Source organism: Ascaphus truei, chromosome 11 (genome assembly GCF_040206685.1).
Source record: "Ascaphus truei isolate aAscTru1 chromosome 11, aAscTru1.hap1, whole genome shotgun sequence".
Taxonomy (NCBI): Eukaryota; Metazoa; Chordata; class Amphibia; order Anura; family Ascaphidae; genus Ascaphus; species Ascaphus truei.
Genome location: NC_134493.1, coordinates 15,819,689 through 15,841,796, shown reverse-complemented (window position 1 = coordinate 15,841,796; position 22,108 = coordinate 15,819,689). Strand labels below are relative to the sequence as shown.

General features: G+C 42.6%; 1 protein-coding gene across 9 annotated transcripts in view; it reads right to left on the bottom strand.

Moving 5' to 3' along the window:
• RBFOX1 (RNA binding fox-1 homolog 1) overlaps positions 1-22,108 on the bottom strand; it is a 658,912-nt gene that overhangs the window by 313,735 nt on the left and 323,069 nt on the right. The window contains exon 1 of one of the 9 annotated variants that reach the window (XM_075565299.1): positions 21,753-22,084. The exons of the other annotated variants lie outside the window; for them this stretch is intronic. Within the exon in view, the coding sequence (XP_075421414.1) occupies positions 21,753-21,785 (33 nt within the window). The 5' untranslated portion in view covers positions 21,786-22,084. Of the gene's footprint in view, positions 1-21,752; positions 22,085-22,108 lie in introns of those variants that run through there. 9 annotated transcript variants of the gene reach the window in all.

The window sequence follows — 22,108 nt, the reverse complement described above, 5'->3', positions numbered from 1 at the left end:
ACCATGACATTTAAATGTGCATTTCCTCGTGTACGTTTTTTGTTTTGTTTAACTAAATAATTTAAATAAATTAACTTTACAGCAAAGTAATGATCTAAGCTGCCGACCTATCAGTTCTCCCGTGAAAGATCGTTGAAGATCCTGCTTCCCACGACATGCAATTTGGCTGCCTGTTTCAAAAGAGGAAGTGGCATGGCTTCATAAATGGTTGCAACTCAAGGAAGCATAATACACTTGTAGCCATGGCTGGTTTCTGGATACCATTCTGCCCTTACTAGCATGCAAGTCCTGGTAGGAGCAGGCAGTGCAGGTACTAATTATGGGTTTTCCCTACACAGGCAGTCCCTTGAGTGACAGGGGAGGAGGTGTGACTAAGTCTGTGTTCTGCCAAATCCTGGGTTCAGACATAGAACCTTCCCGCTACTGTACTTAAGGGAGATGCAACCCCAAATTCAATAGTGTCTCTACCGTTAAGAGAGACAATGTATCACACAGGACTGCTGTGCACTGGCAGTCCCTGGTCCTCTTCCCTAAGGGGGAGAGGGATTGATTACCTTTTCCCCTGGTCCTGCTAGAGGGCTGGGGAAGATCAGGGACTGCTGCGGGGGCCCTTGACCCGTAGTGAAGGTCCAGGGACCATCCTAAGTTTGGGAGACAAGAACAGAGACTGTATTGGGCAGAGACCTGCCGTGTGCTGTGAGTGTACAGGAATAAATCCGTTTCAGTTGAATATACCTCCTGCCTGGTGTGTGATCTTACTGGGGGGAGAGGTTACCGTTTCTAACATAGGAGATCGCCTCCATACATCTCGAGCTTACAGCAGATGGAGGCGCTGTGCACCATGGAGTAAATGTTGGGTATATAGCCCAGAAGCCTGTCCTGCAGTCACCACAACCATCGGCGGACAACTCAGCCTCTTGTGAACCAACAGATAGCATGCACCATACACCTGGTAACAGGGGACTCTCCCAAAGGGTGGGGGAGACACCGTTATACACTAAAAATCCTTAGGCCATGGCCATGGTGAGAGCGACGGTGCGCACGCCGCAAATAAAAGACAATGCGTCAAAGAGGACAGCCATTGAACGCACGTGCGTGATTGTTCGCGCGACAAAATAATTTGATTTTGCTGCAAGATGGCCGGGTCACGTAAGTGGTTCAGCCAATGAGGGCCAACCAGCTCCATGACGTCACAGCCACGCCTCCGCCATGCCTCCCCGTTGCGTCTGGGAACATGGCTCCACAGATTTCTAAACAAGCTAATTTATTGCCAACAAGATAACTTGACGTTTCGGGCATGCCATTCTGCTTTTGAGACAGGCCAAGTGTGGCCGAATCGTTGATCTTGTTGGCAATAAATTAGTTTGAATAACTATAAGTATACCGCTCACCAAATAGCAATAATAGTAGCCGGTGCAAAGGGATAGTACTGGCATAGCAAGTAAAAAGGGGGACAACAGAGTGATCTCCCACAGATCCCTTTTGTCACTGCACAGTCTGGCTAATGGAGTATATAGCAAGGAATAGGTACTTCTTGAAGGAATAAGGAGTGAACAATAGGGGAGACCCTGGTAATCGCACCCAGTGCTAGGAGTAAACAATTACCTAAAACTGCCTTATGGGCAAAACAATAAACTTTTATTAAACATCTATATATACACACAATATAACGGCGCAAGAATGAATAGTAAAAACAACTAAAACACAGGTACGGGTGTATAGAGGAGGTGCGTATGCAGTGGATAGCTATAATTCAAATATATTGATAAACCCTCCTAATAGAGTCGCATCGCGTTGACGTCGGAAGTCACGGGTGATATCGCTCTAGTAGTGGGGAGGGAGGGAACGCATTGGTGTATCGGAGGCTAAGGTGATTCTGGCGATCCAGCCACTAATGGGGCATTACACAGGCAATTGCTGCTAATCGTGAGCATACTAGCTATAGCTGCACTTGACATACATGGTGAGACTGTTATTATACTAATACTGCCACAGCAGCAGCTACACTGACCACAGCACGATCTGTATTATCTATGATTGTGACGCCTGATATTGCCTGATCTATACACTCTCAGCAACAGTTATACTCCCACCACACCCCTCCCTATATTTAGGTAGTATATCTTGCTTGCTTATTAGCGAGTATTATCAGCTTTAGTGACTATACCAGTTACTACCACCTTTATTGTATATTCTCCCCACCTTGCGACTCTATCAGGAGGGTTTATTAATATATTTGAATTATAGCTATCCACTGCATACGCACCTCCTCTATACACCCGTACCTGTGTTTTAGTTGTTTTTACTATTCATTCTTGCGCCGTTATATTGTGTGTATATATAGATGTTTAATAAAAGTTTATTGTTTTGCCCATAAGGCAGTTTTAGGTAATTGTTTACTCCTAGCACTGGGTGCGATTACCAGGGTCTCCCCTATTGTTCACTCCTTATTCCTTCAAGAAGTACCTATTCCTTGCTATATACTCCATTAGCCAGACTGTGCAGTGACAAAAGGGATCTGTGGGAGATCACTCTGTTGTCCCCCTTTTTACTTGCTAATAAATTAGTTTGTTTAGAAATCTGTGGAGCCCTGTTCCTTTACCTTTCATTATACTTTGGATTATCACAGAGTCCTGAACCAGGAGCACCGGTATTTGTATCCTTTATTCATTTTTTTGACAGTGTGCAGCATTTTCCCTTTATTTCCCTGTTGCGTCTCCCACTAGGCCACAAATTGCCACTACGGCTGGTGCCTAGTATAGCCTCGGCCTTACAAAGGACATATAGAGTGTGGGGGGTGGAGGGGAATATGCTGTAGGTATTATGTTATACTACACAACTAATTAATTTTTTTTAAAAAGTCAGATTTTTAATGAAATGCTGCTTTCAGTAATTAAATAACTATTTTAAACACAACAGGACTCTAGCACATACAGTACATGTGTATGCTCTTAGTATGGTATGTAATGTTTGGACTGCCTGGTATTTCACATCTCTTTCAATGATGTAATACATTTATATTACAAGTGTATTAAAAGTCCTGATCCCCTTTTTGCAGCTAGATGCTAATTTAAAAAGTTTCTTTATTTAAATGTAAATAGCTTCAAATTGGAACTGAATAATATATTTAGCAGAAACAGAGTACACAGGGATTTATTTTCCTTTGTCAACATAAATCTGTTATATAAACCTGGCTAAAACTAATTTTGTAAATGTCTTAAAATCTCATGCTAAAAATATAATTTTATAACCTTACTACTTAAATATTATAGCACAGCTTTCTCATGATGCTCATTTTCAGCTGAAACACAGCCAAAGTAAAGTATAAAAGACAATTTCAGAATAGCTTACTCTGCAAGCCAAGTTATTTGAGTTGTTTTGATGTAAGATTTGACTTTCTCTGTTGTTCATTACTATTCAAGTGCTAATTTTATGTTATCAGCAAACATACATTATTATATTCCACAGAAACGTATGTGTTTAAGTTTCTGACAGGCCTGCATTGTATTGCTTGGCAATGAATTGCATGCATGTCCATAATCAAAGGAGGTGATGCAAGAAATTCTGCTACTTCATATCTATGAAAGGTGAACTTGTACTTAATCCCCCTTGGACTCCCAATGATCCCTTACCTCCGTGGCGGCTGTGGGTGCTACCGGACAGTGAGGAAATATGCCCGGCGGGTGTAGGGAGTGTTGTGGGGGCAGCTGTGAGGTGAGCCAGTCGCCGAGAGCTTCACGGCGCTTGGCTAGCAGGGGCCGCCGTCTTGGATTTGGACGCGCAGGCGCAGTGTCATTCCCGAGTCCGACGGCAATTAGGGAGTTTGCGCATGCGCAGCAGGACACCCGAAATGGCGGCCAATAGGAAGACAGGCTGACACAGGACTACAGCCCCCAGGATGCATAGGAGCAAGGCACCACTTGATCTATGGCAGCCAATAGGACTGTAGCTTTTTATAGCTGCAGCTGTAGCTGCAGATATTGATACATTTGACGTGCTGAGGACCACGCCAGTCGGAGCTGGGACACCAGAAGGGTAGGGTGTGCATGTGCAGGATGTCAGTGACCCCTGCACTAGGCAGAAACCCCCTTAGGCCCCAGCTAGGCCCCGGCTCACCTCAGCTTGTGGTTGCTGCAGGGACAGGCCTATAGATAGGGACACTGCCCCTGTAGCATTATAGTGAGGGACAAAGACAGGAAGCAGCTGCATCCTGGCCTCAGATGCTCTGGGACCAGACATGTGCCACCAAGAGACTCTCTTCATGGTGGCGCTGTCCACGCGAGACAACACCAAATGCAGAGGCTTCGCAGAGACTCGTGGATCCTATCTTCATCATCTGCATGCCCGGGTGTGGACACACCCTGCAGGTACCTTTATCTAGCAAGTGCACCAACTCAACACTTTAGTGGGGGCAGCGCTGTTTCGCACATTTGGATGGGTTGGGTTTTGAGGACACTGGGAAGGTTCGGTGTCCAAGAACACCTCAAAACTTGGACGGTAAACCCTACAGGGTGTGGACACGGTGTTGTGGGAACACAGTGATAGGTTGCGGCCGTGCGTGACTTGGTGGGTAGGCTGTACACCAGTAGTTGTTCGCATACAGTAAACAGTTATCTTTTATCAAGTGTGTGTATTGTATGTGGGTCCTGCAGCAGGGTCATTCTACACTATAGAATCCCGCACAGGTGGAGGCGCTAACGAGAATCGATTTAGGATACACCCCAGGTTCCCAGCGGTGGAGGTTCAGGCCTCCTGTGAGCCACAGGTAACGCACCACACAAACCGTAGCCGCCATATCTCTCAGGGGGTGGGGGAAAGTGCGCTCTACATAAATATATATGTACTTATTGCCATGTCTTTCTTTTGCATTTTATTGTACAACTATCTAGTAGATTTTGGCAAAAGTGGGTGAGTGAAATCATAACCTACAAGATTCCAAAACCAAACACAGAACACAGATCCTGAAGATTTTTAGATCTCAAATCAAATTCCAAAAATTGTTTAGAACCAAAACCTAAAAGGATAAGTTCTCATATATCAGCGTTTTTCAACATATCTTTTTAAATATTTGACTTTTTCAATTCTATTGTTTACTAATTGCTTTATGACTGTATACTTATTTTAAGTACTTTACATGGTCTATTACATTTAGCATTGTTTTCCATAATATGGTAAAAATCCAAAACCAAACAAATCGAGTGCTGGCAAAACCAAAACACAAGTAATAAGCGCCCTTACTATCCAAGAGTTAACTATTTTGCAGACATACAGTATTCATGTAACACATAGATCATTTTATCTGGAGACTTCCTGCACATGGTTTGTTACAGTAATTAAAAAAACTGCATTGCCCTTAAGACCTTATCACTGTAAGATTGGAATTAATGATTAATTAGACATGAAAAATTAAGGTTGCCCCAAACAAAATGACTAAATATAGTATCTTCAATGTTATTAATTATTGTGATGATCATAGTAATGGGATTTTTAGACTAAACTTAAAAAGCCCTTAAAGTGGCTGTTCCCCTAGTCTACGTTTTTTTAACACTCTTTTTTTATGGGTGGGAAGCTGAACACAACTATTTTTAGCTCTGGCAACCCCATGGACCTGAAGATACATACCTATAGAGGTAGTTTGGTATCCTCCTTTCCAGAGGGAACAGAATGGAGATCTAAATCTCTCTGTCACATGTGCCATAAAGAAGTCACTCTTCCTAATAGCCAGAGTGACGCATGGATTTAAATACATGTGAGTGCCGACGCTACCTTTCCCGCCACGTTTCTTAGGAACCAGGAGGCCCCAGCAGTTTAAATAAAGAAGTTCAGCTCTAGGGAAACCCTGCTTCCTACCCATGTATAACAAGGTGCTGGGATTGGACTGCTCCTTTACACATACAGTACAGATGTAGCCAGGCATACTGCTTTCGGGTGCCGCAATTGCTTACAGTGCCGTGAATGCAGCACCGATAACAGAAAGGATTAATGCTGCAGAGATCCCTGCTTCTTGGACCCGCATAACATTAATCCTACAGAGTCATCTGTGTGGAAGCCTAACAGTGTCATGGTGCTGTGCAGAGTGCCCGAGCCACTCAGAACTGCAGGTAAGAAGCCATCTCCATGCAAGGGCTAAGGACATTTAAATCTGTCCAACCCCCCTGATGACCTGATGACGTAGAAAACCGAATATGCGTATTTATGACATGAGGGGGAATACTATAGGGCTATATATTTAGTATCATCTTTTTTGTTTTCAGTATCATGTTTATGCTGATGACATCCAAATCTATTTCTCCTCCCCTGACCTTTCCCCCTCTCTCCTGTCCTGTGTCTCCAACTGTCTCTCTGCAATCTCCTCCTGGATGGATCATTGCTACCTGAACCTAAACTTGTCTAAAACAGAATTAATATTCATTCACCCTTCCATTGCCACCACTACACCAACACTCTCCCAACTGTAACTAACAATAACATGACAATCGTCTCAACACCTTAAACCCACTCTCTAGGGGTCATCTTTGACTCTGATCTCTCCTTGATTCAGTACTTTGTGAAGTCCTGCCATCTCCACCTCTGAAATATCACCAATATATGCACTTTTCTCCCTTATAATGCAACAAAAATCCTAGTCCACTCATTCATCAAATCCCGCCTCGATTACTGCGACCTACTCTTAGTTGGCATTTCCCTTCTCTGCCTCTCCCAACTCCAATCCATCCAAAATGCTGCTGCTAGAGTCATCTACTAACTCACCGCTAGGCTTCTACTGCTCCACTACGCATATCTCTACACTGGCTTCCCATAGCCTCTATAATTAAATGTAGTTTATAATGTAGTAATAGTAATGACTTACAAATGCCTCAACGACAAAGCTCCCCCTTACATCTTAGCCCTCATCCACAAATACATACCTACAAACCCCCAACGTTCTGACAACGACATCTGCCTTTCCTCCCACCTTATTACCTTGATCTCACTCACACCTTCAAGACTTCACCCGTTCTGCCCCTTCTCTCTGGAATTCCCTACCACATAGCACCACAAGACTCTCCCCAGCTTTCAGATGTTTAAAAACTCCATCAAAACTCACATCTTCAAGGAAGCCTACTCACCAATATCTCTAACATATAACTTGCCACCCCCTCCAACCCCAATGGAACCAGCTGTGTGTCTATACCAATGTCCACCCTATATAACATCCCCCTGAAAAATAAAATCTTAATGGCTTCAGCTGTCAGACTGAACCATATTCTAACCTGAGCCATACCTTATCCTACAATTTTAAGCAACCTTACCTTCTTATTTCAACATTGTCCCTCATTCCCTCTAGATTGTAGGGCCCTCACTACCTCTTTGTATCTGTTTGTGCATGTTTGTCCTGACCTGTATGCAACTGCCTATATTTTAGCAATATATATATATTTAACTCTGTAGCCCATTGTACCGAGCTGCGGAGTATATTGGCGCTTCACAAATAAACAATAATAATATTCATCATCTACGTCATCAAGGGGTATGGAAAGCCAATGTTTAATTTCCTGTCCAACCCCCTTGATTACATAAATGACCGAATATGATCCGATAGTACTCCGTCTCATGATGTATATTCGGTTATCTACATCATGAAGGGGGTTGGACAGCTTTAAATGTCCTTAGCCATTGCACGGAAACTGCCTCTTACCTCAAGAGTGCTCTCGGACTTTGCACAGCTCCGCCACACTCTTTGCTTGTCCGATCAAGCAAAGGATTAATGCTGTGGGATCCTATTTAGAATTATGGGCCCACTTGTGCTACAATCGATCCCCGCAGGCACTGACCCCAGCACTGAGACTTTTGCTTCTTTGCCCGCAGTGCCAGGAACAGTAGATCCTGCTACATCTGTAGCTAGACGACTCCTTGAAACATAGCTGAATGTATGATGCGATCGCTATACATAGTAGCAGTGTTACATGGCTGTTTGTTTTTTTTATATTGAAACTAAAATATTTGTAGCCAAGTGAAAAACCTTTAGGACTTTAAAATCCAACTCTAATTTTAGGGTGTACAAATAGCATATAGATTTTGGCAAGTCTTCAGAAGCTTTACCACATTATCTACAATGGTAACTGCTATAATAAAGTAATAACATTGGCCGTAGTCACTCTATTAATAACATTTTCCAGGTGCCCAGGTTTTCTGACATTTTCAGTGCTCATTAAGGTAAAAGATATGTTACAACCATATAGAAAAATACTAAAATACCAACCTACTGTAGCTTTGGGAAAATGGGAATTAAACATATGTCCTTTATGTTTCCAAATTAAGAAGCTGCATCAACCTTAACTTTGACATTATCTTGCTTTGCAAAATTAATTCAACTGTTCTTACATTTATGTCAGTGTAAATTTTTTTATCTTTTCACTTGAATTGCATCAATTTTAAATTAAATTATTATATACGTTTGAATACACACATAGAATAATCAGAGTTGTTATGAGTAGAGATTTGCAAAGGTTTTGCCCGAGTCAGCAAACCATACAAAACTGGCCCTTTTTTTTTTTAAAAAAAAAGTAGCGAATCGATCAATCATTTTAATTAATAATACTAACTCCCATTCAGAGCCTGAAATATGTTCGTTGCTTTCTTTTTCTCAATCTCTCTCAAGCCCTAATTTAGGCTCTGGATGGGAGCTAGCATCATGAAATACAATTACATTACTTGGTGAATCAAATGTGAATTGTAACTGAGCTGTAATTCATTGGCAAAACAGCAATGGTGGAAATGTGTGATTTCTGAGAAACTTTCAGCCCTTAAAAGTCCTACGAACTGGTTCGTTGGGAAACAATTTTGGTCCGATATAATACAGAATATCACAACATATTGCCCCGTAACATAACTAGATGGGACAATGAAGCCTGCTACATGTGTAGTTTGTGCAAATGTTACAACTATAGACACACTGTAACCGAATCTCATTACAGTGTACATATTTAGTTAAACCTGCCTTAGAAGCATGATTTCGGCTACATACAGTAATTACTATATCGTACACAGTGTACCATGAACTGATCTTATAAGCACACATTTAAGCTATTGGGTGACAGTTATTTACTTATTTATAAATAGTGAGTACAGTAGGTAAAAGAACGGGAAAATTAGGACGTAACTGCTGGTGTGGCACAAAGTTCTTCTTTCAGTGGAATTTATACATGCAATCAATGGTTAATTTCTTCTACTCAGAAATTACTCTGTATCCTTAGCCTGTGTGTAAACCCCGATATAAAACAATGTCACTCCACAATTTGTTTAAATTGTTACATGATCTATAAGATTCTATAGCTTCATTTTGCTATAATCAAGGAGACAATAATAATGTCTAAATGCTGCTACATGGTGCATATTTCCTGTAAATATACTGTTTTGTCTCTGGCACAATGGCTTCAACGCAATGACTTGATAATGATATTGAAATAAAAAAATTCCGCTTGCAAATTACTTTTGTGCATTTAGTAAAGGATGGAGATGCTTAAATCATTCAAATGACACTGCACAAAGACAATGCCATTTTTTCAATGTGATAAGTGTATATGGGTAGCTTTGGAAAGAAAAGCCATTATCTTAGGACACATGGTATGCCTTATATTTCTAAAAATATAAGTTGACAAATCAACTACAGTATACAGCCTAAATCAGAGGAGAAATACAAGCTAAATAAAATGAGCTAAAAGACATTTAGTGCTGTTGAAATTGAATTCTTAGACCTTATTGCGGCATCAAACAGTATCTTAGTAACTTATGCTCTACTCTGTGCACTTACAATAGTATTACCAGACTTTTGTTTTTTTTTATTTAGTCAGATGTCTTGAACGTATTTTAGTCAGAACAGTTAAAGCTGCAATAAGGTTTTGTATGTTTCATCTCAGGCAGTGAAGACATGCCAAAAAAATACCCCACATTTTTATATTTTAGTCTCTAAAGGAACCAAATTGATTCAAATTAAGAATATTTTACCAGCTCGTGCAATATCTGCTTAGAAATGCTTTCCTAACATAAAAGTGCATTTCCTACTTTGGCAAAATAGGAGCTGACACAGAGAAGTACTATTGAGCCCATCTAGAATGCCAATTTTTACTTTACTTAACAAATCTCCTCGTCTCCGCCTCCCTCTCTTTCCGAGGAAAGAGGTTTTTAGTTTCAGATGGTTTCACAGCATACCGACAGGTATATTTTGGGGAAATTAATAATCAATTTAGATTCTTATGAGCTTCTGAATGGGGAAGTATTTGTCAATCCAGTGTTTTGTTGTTTCTATCCTGAGCCCCCTGTGTATTTATATGAGAGGCAGTAAAGATAAGGGAAGGGGCAGAGAATAATGAAGCTCACCTCTATTAGATGACCCTTTTTTTCTGCAAAAATAGGAGCAGTTCAGCTTATTCTATATTTTGTTAACTTAAAGGTCTGAATCTTGCAGCTAATCCAGGCTTGAAACGTAAAATATCTTTATCTACAACATTCATGAATGTGGTTGGGGCTAACTACAAATAGATGATTAGAGTTGAATATCTAAATATGCTGGAATCACCCTTGAGTATGAATAACAGCAAGTTATTAACATATTAATTAGACACCAGTCGCTAATCTAATGGGTTTTACCCAGTATATCTACATGCTGGAGATAGGCAATAATATGTCTCTGTGATGCTTCCCACTAAACAATGTTGTTGTGTAGATATATCACTATAGTAGGTTAATGGTTTCAAATTGGGAGGACAGATTTATACAGGAGAAACATACACAGAAAGATTCCATGCAAATCCCACATGATTTGAAAGAGAAAAGGGTAAAGTTCATAGTAATACTAATAATAAAGCAGCATGTGTTTGTATACAGAGCTTACATTGTACAGAGCCCATTACATAGTTAAATTAAAGACAAAGGAATCCCTAACATGAGATTACAATTTAACAAAAAGACCCATATTTACTAAGTGATGCAATCTCAAAATACCATCCAGCGCAGCGAAGTAAATATCGCCCTTTAAAGCTGTAAGGGGTTAGCCCAGAAGTAACCGATGCAGCGGCCGTTATTCAAACATTTTACCTGGGTACATCCAGCATTAAGCCACGGATGGTCAGTTGCAGACATAATGGCCCATCGGAGAAACACAGCAGGGGGTGTTGGATACTAGTGTGAGGGAGCAAGGGGTCTCCTGAGTTGAACAAAGTTGATTTCAGCCTCAGGGGCCCACTACTTCCCGAGATACGGGCCCCGTTATGGGGTGCTGGTATCCCCTCTGCTTTGTTTAGATCCCATGGTCACGTGACCCACAGGATTTTAACATGGGGATACCGACACCCCATAACGGGGCCTGTATCTTGGGAAGTAGGGGATCCCCAGACCTAAAATCAATGCGGCTCAGCCCGGAGACCCCCTGCTACATTAGTGTAATGTTAGAATTTAATTAAACCCTGCGATCACCTGTGAGAGGCGCGCAGTTAGAGTGACTGATTCAGAGTATCTCTTACTGCGCGTCTATTACAAAGAGGCAGACCCTGGTAGGACTCACACAGCAGGGACCCCTGCTGTGTTACTCCAATGGGCCATTAGTCTGCCGCAGTGCAACTCGTGAGGATCTCGGGCATATCTCGAAATTCCATTTCGAGATTTGTCCGAATAACGGTCGCTGCATCTGTACCTTATGGAGTAACAATTCTTAGTAAATATGAGATATAGAAACCCCTGAGACAGAGGAAAAAAGTGATTTGCCAAAGATAATAGGGAACCCGTACGGAGATTTCAACCATTTTATGCCAATGTAACATTTAGGGGCCTATGCAGTAAGCGTTCATAAGCCACTTTCAAGCATTTATCGCCCAAAATGCCTACTGCTATTCAGTAAGCGGTGATAAGTGGGCGATAAAATACTGAATTGCCCCCAAAAAATTGCTCATAAAAAAAATCACAGAGGCAGCGGTGATAAGTCACTTATCCACGCTTTTCGGCATGTTCATAAACTTGCGCAATTCTAGTATCAGTGATTAGGCTATGAATGCCTATAGCGGCTTTGGAATGGTGATTTTATCCCAAAATCCTCATGCTCTAAAAAGTTGGCGTAAAGGTGATGGAAACATGCAGAGAAGCGTCGAGATGGGACTTAGAAAAAAAATGCATTTTTCCTGCATAGAATTGATGCCGGGAATCTCTGGAGCTGATATCCATTAAAATTATCACCAGAGACCCCTGGCATGAATCCTATGCAATAAAAATGCATTTACAATAAACTTCCTTACCATAGCGGATAGCCTCAGGGACCCCCTACTTCCCGAGATACAGGCCCCGTTATGGGGTGCCGGTATCTCCTATGCATTTAAATGTCTATGTCACGTGACCATGGGAATAAGGTGACGTCACTAAATCTAAGATGGCCGGCGTCACATGGTATTTCATAAAGGCAAATGAAGCACAGCCATTCTGATTGGCTGGCATTATTCCCTTTAAGTGACGTCATTTAAAAAAAATGAATTAAAGTCGGAACATGGTTTTAACAGCCAATCAGGTGGTTGTTAACTATTTTGAGGCTAAATGTGACGTCACAAGCCCTATTTAAGGCCGTGACGCCTCATTTGAGCCCAAGAAGACGACGAGACAACATCGGTTAGGATTTACCATGTGGATTTTTGGATTGACAGATGAAGATAGAAGATAAAGAAGATCAAGAAATGGTGACAGATGAAGATAGAAGAAGGTGATTAAAGAAAGAAAAAAGAAGATTTGGGTACCTGATTCGGATCATCATGGCGGATGGCATCGGATGCTGTTGGAGGCCTCCAAGGTACGTGAGCTTCCTGTTTCTCCGGGAGTCGGAGGGCCACCGCTTCTAATTGGTAAGTAATATATTGAATGTTTGTAAATGTCTCTTTTTACAGGTTTAATCTTTGGATGTGTTTTTTGATTTTTTGGGGGAGGCACATTGACTGATAATATATTAATCTGTACCACTTTAGGGTACAGATTAATACATTATTATGACAATATTTGGGGGGCATTTCTGGCTTGGTATTGCTGTTAGTTTTTTTAATTTCTTATGTGGATGTCATTGTTTGTTTTTTTTCCTGCTGAATGGTAATACAGCTAAACCCCGTTATAACGCGGGTCTCGGGGTCCACCCCGAGACCACCGCGTTACTAACGGGGTCGCGAGAAAAAAAATGGCCGCCGCGCTTTAGCGCATATTCATCCCGCGGGACAGGAGATGGGAGCGGGCATGTCCCTCCGCTCCCCGCTTCCCCCTGTCACCGCGGGACAGCCCGCGGGGCAGGAGATGGGAGCGGGGATGTCCCTCCTGTCCCCGCTTCCCCCTGTCACCGCGGGACAGGCCGCGGGGCAGGAGATGGGAGCGGGGATGTCCCTCCTGTCCCCGCTTCCCCCTGTCACCGCGGGACAGGCCGCGGGGCAGGAGATGGGAGCGGGGATGTCCCTCCTGTCCCCGCTTCCCCCTGTCACCGCGGGACAGGCCGCGGGGCAGGAGATGGGAGCGGGGATGTCCCTCAGGTCGCCGCTTACCTCAGATCCCGCTGCCTGCATGGAGGTGGTAGCGGGGGGTTTCTTCTCCCCACCACTGTCCCCGGTGCTCCCGCTGCCTGCGCGGGAGGAGGGGAGGAGCCGGTGGTGGTGCTGGTCGCGGCCTTTCCTCTGCTCCGACCCCACCCCCCGTCTGTGTAGAGTGAGAGAGTGTGTGTGTGTATGTATATATGGGAGAGAAAGTGTGTGTGTGTATATGGGTGTGTGTATGTGGGTGTGAGTGTGTGTAAGTGTCTGTGAGTGTGTGTAAGTGTCTGAGTGTGTGTGTAAGTGTGTGTAAGTGTGTGTGAGTGTATGTAAGTGTGTGTGAGTGTGTGTGAGTGTCTGTAAGTGTGTGTGAGTGTGTGTGAGTGTCTGTAAGTGTCTGTAAGTGTGTGTGAGTGTGTGTGAGTGTCTGTGAGTGTCTAAGTGTGTGTAAGTGTGTGTGAGTGTGTGTGAGTGTGTGTGAGTGTCTGTAAGTGTGTGTGAGTGTGTGTGAGTGTCTGTAAGTGTGTGTGAGTGTGTGTGAGTGTCTGTAAGTGTGTGTGAGTGTGTGTGAGTGTCTGTGAGTGTGTGTAAGTGTGTGTGAGTGTCTGTAAGTGTGTGTGAGTGTGTGTGAGTGTGTGTGAGTGTGTGTGAGTGTGTGTGAGTGTCTGTAAGTGTGTGTGAGTGTGTGTGAGTGTCTGTGAGTGTCTAAGTGTGTCTAAGTGTGTGTAAGTGTGTGTGAGTGTGTGTGAGTGTCTGTAAGTGTGTGTGCAGTGTGCAGTGTGTGTGCAGTGTGTCAGTGTGTGCAGTGTCAGCAATGAGCAGTGTGTGTGCAGTGTGTGTGCAGTGTGTGTGCAGTGTGTGTGCAGTGTGTCCAATGAGCAGTGTGTGTGCAGTGTGCAGTGTGTGTGCAGTGTGTCCAATGAGCAGTGTGTGTGCAGTGTGTGTGCAGTGTGTCAGTGTGTGCAGTGTGAGCAATGAGCAGTGTGTGTGCAGTGTGTCAGTGTGTGCAGTGTGAGCAATGAGCAGTGTGCAGTGTGTGTGCAGTGTGTGTGCAGTGTGTCAGTGTGTGCAGTGTGAGCAATGAGCAGTGTGTGTGCAGTGTGCAGTGTGTGTGCAGTGTGCAGTGTGCAGTGCAGTGTGTGCAGTGTGTCAGTGTGAGCAATGTGCAGTGTGTGTGCAGTGTGTGTGTGCAGTGTGCAGTGTGTGTCAGTGTATGCAGTGTGTGTGCAGTGTGTCAGTGTGTGCAGTGTGAGCAATGAGCAGTGTGTGTGCAGTGTGCAGTGTGTGTGCAGTGTGTCAGTGTGTGCAGTGTGAGCAATGAGCAGTGTGCAGTGTGTGTGCAGTGTGTGTGCAGTGTGCAGTGTGCAGTGCAGTGTGTGCAGTGTGTCAGTGTGAGCAATGTGCAGTGTGTGTGCAGTGTGTGTGTGCAGTGTGCAGTGTGTGTGCAGTGTGTGTGCAGTGTGTGTGCAGTGTGTGTGCAGTGTGTCAGTGTGTGCAGTGTGAGCAATGAGCAGTGTGTGTGCAGTGTGCAGTGTGTGTGCAGTGTGTCAGTGTGTGCAGTGTGAGCAATGAGCAGTGTGTGTGCAGTGTGCAGTGTGTGTGCAGTGTGTCAGTATGTGCAGTGTGAGCAATGAGCAGTGTGTGTGCAGTGTGCAGTGTGTGTGCAGTGTGCAGTGTGCAGTGCAGTGTGTGCAGTGTGTCAGTGTGAGCAATGTGCAGTGTGTGTGCAGTGTGTGTGTGCAGTGTGCAGTGTGTGTGCAGTGTGTGTGCAGTGTGTGTGCAGTGTGTGTGCAGTGTGTCAGTGTGTGCAGTGTGAGCAATGAGCAGTGTGTGTGCAGTGTGCAGTGTGTGTGCAGTGTGTCAGTGTGTGCAGTGTGAGCAATGAGCAGTGTGCAGTGTGTGTTTAGTGTGTGTGCAGTGTGTCAGTGTGTGCAGTGTGAGCAATGAGCAGTGTGTGTGCAGTGTGCAGTGTGTGTGCAGTGTGCAGTGTGCAGTGTGCAGTGCAGTGTGTGCAGTGTGTCAGTGTGAGCAATGTGCAGTGTGTGTGCAGTGTGTGTGTGCAGTGTGCAGTGTGTGTGCAGTGTGTGTGCAGTGTGTGTGCAGTGTGTGTGCAGTGTGTGTGCAGTGTGTCAGTGTGTGCAGTGTGAGCAATGAGCAGTGTGTGTGCAGTGTGCAGTGTGTGTGCAGTGTGTCAGTGTGTGCAGTGTGAGCAATGAGCAGTGTGCAGTGTGTGTGCAGTGTGTGTGCAGTGTGTCAGTGTGTGCAGTGTGAGCAATGAGCAGTGTGTGTGCAGTGTGCAGTGTGTGTGCAGTGTGCAGTGTGCAGTGCAGTGTGTGCAGTGTGTCAGTGCGAGCAATGTGCAGTGTGTGTGCAGTGTGTGTGTGCAGTGTGCAGTGTGTGTGCAGTGTGTGTGCAGTGTGTGTGCAGTGTGTGTGCAGTGTGTCAGTGTGTGCAGTGTGAGCAATGAGCAGTGTGTGTGCAGTGTGCAATGTGTGTGCAGTGTGCAGTGTGTGTGCAGTGTGTCAGTGTGAGCAATGAGCAGTGTGTGTGCAGTGTGCAGTGTGTGTGCAGTGTGACAGTGTGAGCAATGAGCAGTGTGTGTGCAGTGAGTGTGTGCAGTGTGTGCAGTGTGCAAAAAAAAAATGTAAAAAAAAAAATTTAAATTTTTTTTTTTTTTTTTTTAAAAACGGGAGCCACGGGAAAACCGCGTTATAACCGAATCGCGGTATAACGAGGCGCGTTATAACGGGGTTTAGCTGTACCATGTTTGCGATTGGTGTTCGTTTTCAGTTAATGTTGTATTATGTTAGCTAATGCGTTTTATGGTTATTTCAGATATTGTTTGAATTTATTTCTTTGTATTTTAATGTTTACATTAATTTATGAATGTTGTAGTAATTAATTGGTTTGATTGGTTAGTGTTACTATTAATTTTGAGTTGGTTTAGTAATTATGTGGTTGGATTGGTTACTTTATAAAATAATTCGGAGTTGTTTAATGAATTAATTGTTTTGATTGGTTAATGGTTTAATTAATTCATTGTTGATGTTTTTATTGCTTGTATTCATTGGATTAGCTGGCTACTGTTTTTATTTAGTGAAGTGTGGTTTTTTGGAGTTTAGTTATGTTTTTTTATTGTGTGTCTTGTGTATTAATGTATTGTAATTAGGGAGCCCATTGAGTGCTATAGAGGCTTATCATGCCCATATTATTATTATATTGGTATGATGTACCAATATACTACTCAATGGGTACTGGGTGGGTATAGTCAGTCCGGGGTGGGTGCTTAGGCCTCCCGGGTTTGTATCAGGTAAGGGTGGGTTAACCCCTTAATGACTATAGCGGTTAGTAACCGCTAAGGTGATTAAGGGGTTAGGGGCAATTAGAATGTCTTTATTATGTATATATGCTTTCTTGCTACGGAGGACAGAGGGACCTGCTGTTGTGGTAAGTATAACAGTATTTATTTACTTTATTTATGTATGCTAATGCAGTGTTTAATAATGGGCAAATAATCTATTATCCATATCTGGATAATAGTTATTTTGCCCATTAATGTACTGTATGGGTTTGGGCGGAGGGGGGGGGGCGTGTATTGATGTTTATTAAAATGTTTTTAAATATCAATTTCTTTCATAGTGTAGATGTGCAGGGGGTCTCCGGAGCTGAACCGCGTTGGTTTCAGGTCAAGGGACCCCCTGCTTCCCAAGATACAGGCCCCTTTATGGGGTGCCGGTATCCCTCTGCATTGAAATGTCCCGCGTCACGTGACCGGGACATTTCCTTGCATTGGAGATACCGGCACCCCATAAAGGTGCCTGTATCTCGGGAAACAGGGGGTCCCTGGACTTGAAACCAACGTAGTTCAGCTCCGGAGACCCCCTGCACATCTACACTATGAAATAAATTTATATTAAAATAAATAATTTTTGGGCGACATTTCCGCTGTGAGAGGTGGCTCTCTCAGAGCCGCTCTCTCTGCAGCAGAAATGAATCACTGGTTTAGGCCTTTTCAGAGGCTCGATGCTCTCAATGGCAGCAACTCGCCTGTTTTGGGAATTTTGCTATCACAGGTAATCAAGGCTTTCTGAATACCATGATAGCAACCCCCCAAAAAAAGGCATTTTAAATGCCCTGGTGATCATTTTTATCAACCTTCTCTGAAAGAGGCCTTTAGTGTCTTCCAGTGCCACGATTTGAAACTTTTCCAGTCCTTTGGTTAGAAGCTATGTTGACACCTCAATAACATCACTACAATCAATTTAGTTTTCACTGCAATTAAAATACTGTTTCAAGCAGTGTCACCTGTAACACTAATCTGTATACATGTGAACTAAATTACTCACATAATTTATATCAGCAATTCAGCACCTCTTATCTGCTGCTATTATAATGTCACAATGATACTGATCTTGGTTAAATTTGAAGAGGTGGTGACTCTGTACCAAATGTATCTGTATTCCCTTTATCCAGATAGTCAGATTAGATCTTTTAACCATTTCTAGGCTAAAGTCGCCAATAATGCATGGCACTCAACAGCACCTATTTCATTGGAAAGGTCACAACTTGATGTTTTGAAATCGAAGGAGAAGATGGGTACACAGTATGATGAAATCTATATATATATATATATATATATATATATATATATATATATATATATATATTTTTTTTTTAATGAATTCTAAATGTAATTTTTTAGTGGTCTCTGAATTGGAAAGCATTTGTCAATAAATTTGGGGCATTTTTCCCATGGTGTTCTTATACGAGAGGCAGTAAAGATAAGGGGAGGGGGAGCGAGGAAGCTCTATGTCCATGCAAGCACTTGCTGAACACACAATGATATCAAACAGAAATGGGTAGCCAGAAAAAAATCAAAGCCCTCCCTAGTCTCAGCTCATCATGGTTACAAACTAAATTTAAAATGTTATTTAAATATATATGTAGGTGTCAGATTTGGGTACAAAAAGCAAACATAGCCCAGTTGTAACCTCTAAAACATGGCATTAGTTCATGGTCATAGGAAGGGAGCCCCTTGATTCATACAGAATGATGCTGACAATGTTAGTATGCTTAGTGACACTTTCTGTATACGTTAAGATGTGGTCCTACTTAGGAACATTTATTGAAGTTGAAATAAACTGAAAGCATTTAACCATACAATATACTTTCCGTAATACTTATTGGTTGTTTTCTTCTTTGAAATAGGTTTGATAACTTTGTGCAAATTTCTAGTTTAATGTCTTGATAAGAATATTGATGGAGTAACAGAGATAAAAACACAGAAAATCCGGTTTTACTTTTTTATAGTTACAGGATTGAATCAGGGCTTCCTCAGAGCTGAAGGGTGTTAATTTCACCTTCGAGGAACCCCTGCTTTTTGAGATACTTACCTCCGTAGGGGATGTCGTTGCAGCTCCAGTTGGGCTATGTGGGGCTAACAAAATGATGGATTTAAAGCTCCCGCATCACACGGGCCAATCAGTAGCTGAGATGTCATCCATTGTGGCTTCCTATTGGCCCATGTGAGCCGTACATTTAAACCCGTGGAGCTGCTACCGGCATCACCTCTAGAGGTAAGTATCTTGGGAAATATGGGGTCCCCAGAGCTGACATTAACACGTGTGAGCAAATTTCATATCTCAGTGTAAACTCTCTTTTTGACCTTGGCCAAGTCATTTTATCTTCCTTTGCCTTAGGCATCATGACTAGAATTATTATTATTTTTATCGTTTATTTGTGCCAACATATTCTGCAGCACGGGACAATGGGGTACAGAGCTATGTGTATTACATAAACATAAACCGTTACATACAGCATTGGACAAACATACATAAACAGATAGAGGTAATGAGGGCCCTGCTTGTGAGAGCTTACAGTCTAGAGGGAACGAGGGACAATGTTGAAATCAGAAAGTAAGGTGGCTGCTTATTGTAGAATAAGGTGCAGCTCAGGTTAGAATATGGCCCAGCTGAAGCAACTACAGTTTTTTCTTGGGGGTGGTGGGGTCGGGGGGGGGTTACAAAGGCTGGATATTGGTACAGACACACTGCTAGTCCCAATGGGTTGGAGGGCGGGGGAAGGGGGGAAGGGGGGTTGGAGAATGCTTTTGGTTGCTAAGACTCTTTCTACTGTACCTGCAAATGTCTATGTACAGTGCTGCATACACTATTGGTGCTATATAAGATAATGTATTATTATTAATTGATGTGTACAAGAGATTCAGTAGCACACAGACATGTAGCACCAACCAGTGCGTGCAATAGCACATTAGCCCTGCCCTCTCCTCACCTGCAGCTAATTTGAAACAATGGCAGCTTCTTCCGAAGGCACTATATGTCCCGCTGTATGTAACTCGCCAGCGGGAATAATAATGTCTGCTACATATGTATCGAGCTTTTATCAGCATGTGAGAAAAGGATGCCACTTTAACTGGGATATACATATACAAATACTATCAGTGCTACAGCATATATAAGATAAATATTATTATTGAATAGAATTTTGACACCAACCCAGTGGAGTGGGTGAATTCTGTTTGGATACAAGAGCGCACCAGTAACTGGAAGAATGCCACTTTCTTTATTGGCACCAAACTTCCAAATGTCCCTTTTCAGCCATATAAATGGCAAGCAGGTTGGTGAGAAGGTACCTGGCCTCTTGCCTTAAAACACTGGGCACCACAAAAATTCAAAGCGCTGTGAATAGTACAGCAAGAATTGCAGGAGGTGGTCCCTCAAGGTGGAAACGAAGGGTTACAGTCTGGCACCACAAAAAGGGTCAAGAAGTGGGTGAGTCTTTAAAATGGATGAGATACATCATGTACTGTAGGATCCCCCAACTTAACTGTGAAATCCATGAAGACTTTCATGGGTACAGTGTAATTGCAAAGACAGTGGAGCAGCAAAAAAAGAAATGTTAATTGAACTGATTTGTTTATATTTCTATTTTAGGAGTAGACGCATCACAGAATGAATACAAGAATCTACAAAACCAGCAGATGTGAGAAAAAACAATGAAGAGAAAGGGACCAAAACACTAATGTCCAGGTGCATTTTATCTAAAGGATTTTATACTACCTTGATTTCTAAAACAGATGTGGCTGGGACCCCCACAGTTTCTCATTAACATTGGCAGCAGTTCCAAGAGACCCAAATTAATATTCAAAGAATTCTCACTTAGCGCTAATTACAACTAATATTTAATTAAGAGTACCAAGGTTTTGTATGACTTCTTACCATTAAGTTGCAACATTGTGAGTGTGTCTACTGTACGTTACAAGTGAAGGCCGTCCCCCAGTGGTACAGATATTCTAATACTGTATTTTAGTCATTAGGTTTGCTAAGCTGCTGTGAGGTTTGGAAGCCCTTATAAAGTAGTTGTTGGCAGCAGAGAGAACAGAGGATGGCAGACAGTCAGAGTTTGCTAAATGTTTTGGATAGAAATTTAATGAAAGCCACATTCCAAATCCAAAATATGCATTACGTGGCAGTGTATAAAATATAGTTTATTGCCTTTCTTCTCTTACCCGGAGCAGACCAGAAGAGGGGAAAATGTTATGAGCTCTTACAGTATATCCTTAAAATGGTCATTTTTCAACTAAACTATGGAGTCAATCAAAATCTGTTTGGTTTGACTTCTGTGTCTTTTTCAGCTGAGCTGAAGTGCTCACCACAAACAAGTGCATTCAATTATTAAAATAACATTTAAAACTGAACATACAGAGCTATGGTGGTGCTTCCAAATATCTAAAAACTGAAAACACAGATTCTAGACACTGCAAATGTATTTTTCCTGTGTTGTATTGTATTACCCTACACTCCTTTATGTGCCTGTACACAGTTTACTCCTAGCTGACAAATTGTCTTTGTTTTAGCTTTGTTTTCGTGTGTTCTATTGCTCCTGCCAACAGCATTGCAAATGCAGAGAACGCCTCTCCTACTGTAGTTAAATGAGCCAAGCAGTGTCTCTTTCCTCAGGGCATGGAAACAAAGAAGAGAAATGCAAAATTACTCTGTAAACCTGCTGGTTAGACGAACAACTCAGCTAGACGTATCAAGCACAGCACAAAAACACATTGCTGCTTTTTCTACAGCTACCTACTGAATGACTTGAGCAGCAAAATATGTCTCACAGGAGGCTTGTATGCAGTGGATCAGCCTACAACTAGAAATACACTTTTAGAATATTTTTTTATGTCCTTTTTATGTATAAATAAAGTAAATATACCTGCTGTACCATCCTGATCCCCTTCGTCTCCATAAACTTAGCAGCTGTTCTAGTCCCAGGCCCTGCAGCATCTGCCCAAAGCAAGCATCAATTATGGATGAGGGCGTGCGTATGCTGTGTAATGTGTGTATAAGTGTAGATGGCAAGGGTGTTGAAGGAGGGGGAGCTAAATCAAGCCTTACTGACCTCCCACTCAACATCTGACTGCTCCCAAAACCTAATCCAGATGGGACTCTTTTAGCTCTCTATATCTCACTCCATCAATCACATTAAGGCACACCTCTGTCTCATTCTACTAGACCTATAGTGCACCACTAATAATGTGATTATTACATACAGAAGAACAAAAAAAGCAT